Source organism: Sinocyclocheilus anshuiensis, unplaced genomic scaffold (genome assembly GCF_001515605.1).
Source record: "Sinocyclocheilus anshuiensis isolate Anshui unplaced genomic scaffold, SAMN03320099.WGS_v1.1 scaffold1614, whole genome shotgun sequence".
Taxonomy (NCBI): domain Eukaryota; kingdom Metazoa; phylum Chordata; class Actinopteri; order Cypriniformes; family Cyprinidae; genus Sinocyclocheilus; species Sinocyclocheilus anshuiensis.
In genome coordinates this window covers 345,888-349,161 of record NW_015547777.1, presented here as the reverse complement: position 1 = coordinate 349,161, position 3,274 = coordinate 345,888, and the positions used below count along the sequence as shown (strand labels likewise).

General features: G+C 40.4%; 1 protein-coding gene across 1 annotated transcript in view; it reads left to right on the top strand.

Annotated features, from left to right (window-relative positions):
• The window catches only part of lrrc2 (leucine rich repeat containing 2), a 23,941-nt gene that overhangs the window by 13,747 nt on the left and 6,920 nt on the right, over positions 1-3,274 (top strand). The window contains exons 2-7 of the mRNA XM_016507525.1: positions 163-334; positions 548-675; positions 1,473-1,558; positions 2,194-2,361; positions 2,444-2,589; positions 2,664-2,816. Of these exons, the coding sequence (XP_016363011.1) occupies positions 195-334; positions 548-675; positions 1,473-1,558; positions 2,194-2,361; positions 2,444-2,589; positions 2,664-2,816 (821 nt within the window). The 5' untranslated portion in view covers positions 163-194. The remainder of the gene's footprint in view (positions 1-162; positions 335-547; positions 676-1,472; positions 1,559-2,193; positions 2,362-2,443; positions 2,590-2,663; positions 2,817-3,274) is intronic.

The window sequence follows — 3,274 nt, the reverse complement described above, 5'->3', positions numbered from 1 at the left end:
TGAGTGAGTGAGTGAGTGAGTGAGTGAGTGTGTGTGTGTGTGAGTGAGTGAATGTGTGAGTGAGTGAGTGAGTGAGTGTGTGTGTGTGTGTGTGTGAGTGAGTGAGTGATTGAGTGAGTGTTTGTGTGTGTGTGAGTGAGTGAGTGTGTGTGGTTCACATACAGTTTGTCTGTTCCTCAGCATCAGTTCCCATCATGAAGGCAGACCGGATCGGCGTTGACATTCTTGTGTACGACCTGTCACTGATCCGACAGATGTGGGAGGGACGCGTGAAGAAGTACAAAACGCGGCAGAAGAAGGAGGAAGAGCGGATCAGTAAAAGTGCTCTGGCCAAGTGAGGATGAGGAGCCTGCAGTCCAGAATCCAGAGCAGGATTGTTCAGTTCTGACCTAAACTAAACACACCTGATGCAGATGTGCTTGATTAGGACTGGAACTAGACTCTGGTCACGGCCTTCAGGAAAGGGACTGAACAGCCCTGCTCTAAAGAAACCACTTATGATCCCATTAAAAAGCAAACTATTAGTTGAGCAGATGTTTGTCTGCAGGGTGAATCAGCAGTGGCAGTATCGCATTGCGTGCAGAAAGCTGAAGAGTGCTGAGGTCACAGCGCTGCAGTGTTACCTGGAGAGATCCACGCTCGGCGAACTACAACTCCTGCCCACCGAGAATAAAGGTGATGCACAATACAAGTACTGAATACTTTTAGTGATTATGTCACCTGATGAAATGGATATTCGGAGGAATTTCACAATCAAGCCTAAACTCTAATACTCAATACACGGGATACTCAAGTGCTTTTTTGCTCTCGGAGCCCCTTTGATATAAAATATTTACCCCCCCCTTTTTGAGATTTATAATTTAAGAGCATATTTGCATATCTGATGTTGGTTAATGGTCACATCATGACATGAAGGTAAACATACAATATTTAATCATTTTAGTGTTTAATTTTTAATTGTATTATTGATTTGAATAAAATATTTGTATTTATTTTAATATCACATATTAAGTTTTTTTTTATGTCGGTAAATATCACATTACATGTAGGTAAACAAAATATTTAATCTTTTTAAGTAAATGTTTACATTTTTATTATTTTACTATTGTTGTTTTAAGTTTAAATACATTTTTTATTTATTTTGTTTTAATACATTTTTAGTTCTCTGATGTTGGTTAAAGATCACATGAGATAGATAAACAAAATATTTCATCTTTTTTTTTTTTAGTAAGCGTTTTCTTTGTTTGTAAACTTAAATAATATTGTGGCATAATATCTTTTCAATTTTTCCACAGAATTTTTTTCTAGTGCACATTTTAGTTGATGTTCTAGCATATGCAATACATTTCCTATTTCCTTGTTTTTAATGTTTATTGTACAAATATGCGCGTTTAATTGTCGTTCGTCTAAATTTCCTGAAACAATATTCCTGTTGAGACTCAATGAATCTGACCTCTGTGTCTCTCATCCAGACAATGATGCAGACAGCAAGAAGTTCATTTTTGAGCTGAATGGAAAAAAATGGATGGTAACCACCGGAAAAAGCTTTATCAAAGATGTTTTTCAAATGCATTCGTGATCCAACTATGATTGTGATCTCCAAAACTCGCGTTTGAATCATCAGTGGCAAATCCTTTAAATGAAAACGTACTTACAGTCTGTGAGTCAGAGCAGCCGTCATTGTAGTCTACTCTTCCAGGATCAGGAAACAGTCCTCCATAAAATGTGCTGCACACATCTGAATATTTGGGTTGAAGTGTTCTGGAACAGTGTTGTAAATACAACTTAACCACTGATTTGTAGTTGTGTCCTCTTTTGGAAGACCAAACAAAGTAGTTTCGCTTTCACAACGAAACACACAGCGTCTTCACGACATGGCGGCAGCAACAATACTACAGCGAGAATAAAAGTTACGCCTTCTTTCTTTGCGTGAACATTTGGGCGGTGTTATGCAAAGCTTCCCACATCGTGATGTAGATATGTGGGGGCGTGTCAGAACGAGCCGTTTTAGGTAGGCGTGGCTGACTCTGAACTTTTATAAAGAATATCTCTTTGGATTTGAGACTTTAGTCTTTGCAACTTTACAGATCTTCTTTATGCACCAAGAGCTTGTAACACTCCAAAGAGAAAGGAACAATTGAAATCGCATCATATGACCCCTTTAAATACTAAAATCATAACTCCACATCTCAGAAATCCAATGCAAACGTCTCGTCTTTCACAGGGAAACTGATCAGCCTCAGGGAATTACGTGTGAATTATAATAAACTGTTAAGCATTCCACCTGAACTCGGAGAATGTGAGAATCTGGAACGATTAGAGATGACGGCGAACGGAAACCTGGCCGAGCTTCCCTTTGAGGTGCGACAGCATATAAAATGTGTTCTTATGCATGAATTCCTTTACTAAACACGCCTTTGTGTGTGCATTATTCCTTTTTCAGCTGAGCAATCTCAAAAAACTGAAGCACTTGGACATGGCAGAGAATCAGTTTGCCAGTATTCCGGTCTGCGTGCTTCGCATGGAAAGCCTGAAGTGTTTGGATATCAGCAACAACAGACTCAAAGACCTGCCGGAGGACATCGACAGGTGAGTGTTTGCGGTGCTTCTGTTCATCATCATCTGTTCATCATGTGCCTGTCGCTGAATCTGCTCCTCATCAGGCTCGAGGCATTAGAGACGCTGTTCCTTCACAGAAACAAAGTGCGACACGTGCCGATGACTGTGACGAAGCTCATCCATCTGAAGATGCTGGTCATCAGCGCAGACGAGCTGTACAGCATCCCGTCGCAATTAATTGACAATCCTAATATAAAGTAAGTGCGAACCCTACAGAGCCACTAATGGTGATGGGAAAATGAGATGGGAGGAAAAATTATATTTCGTATTTAGTAAAGCGTTCCCCCAAGAAATGTTGTTTGCTCACGAAACATTTGCATTCTCTTGCAAATCTTCTGCGTTTCCCCAAGAAACTTTGCGTTTGCTTGCAAAGCCTGTGCACTCTCTCCCAAAACTAGTGCGTTCCCCTGAGAAACCTTGGGCCTCATTTATAAAATGTGTGTACGCACAGATTTGATCTTAGAGTGTGCGTACTCTAAAATCCACGGCAACGTTCATATTTATAAAAACGCTCTTTGACGTAAAGTACTTACCGTCACGTCAGGGTCTGAACACCCTGTTGAAAAAAACAGCATATGCTGGTTAGGTATGTGTCGAAGCTGGGATGCTGGTTTGAGCTGGTTTAAGCTGGTCCTTTGCTGGTTTATGCTGGTCC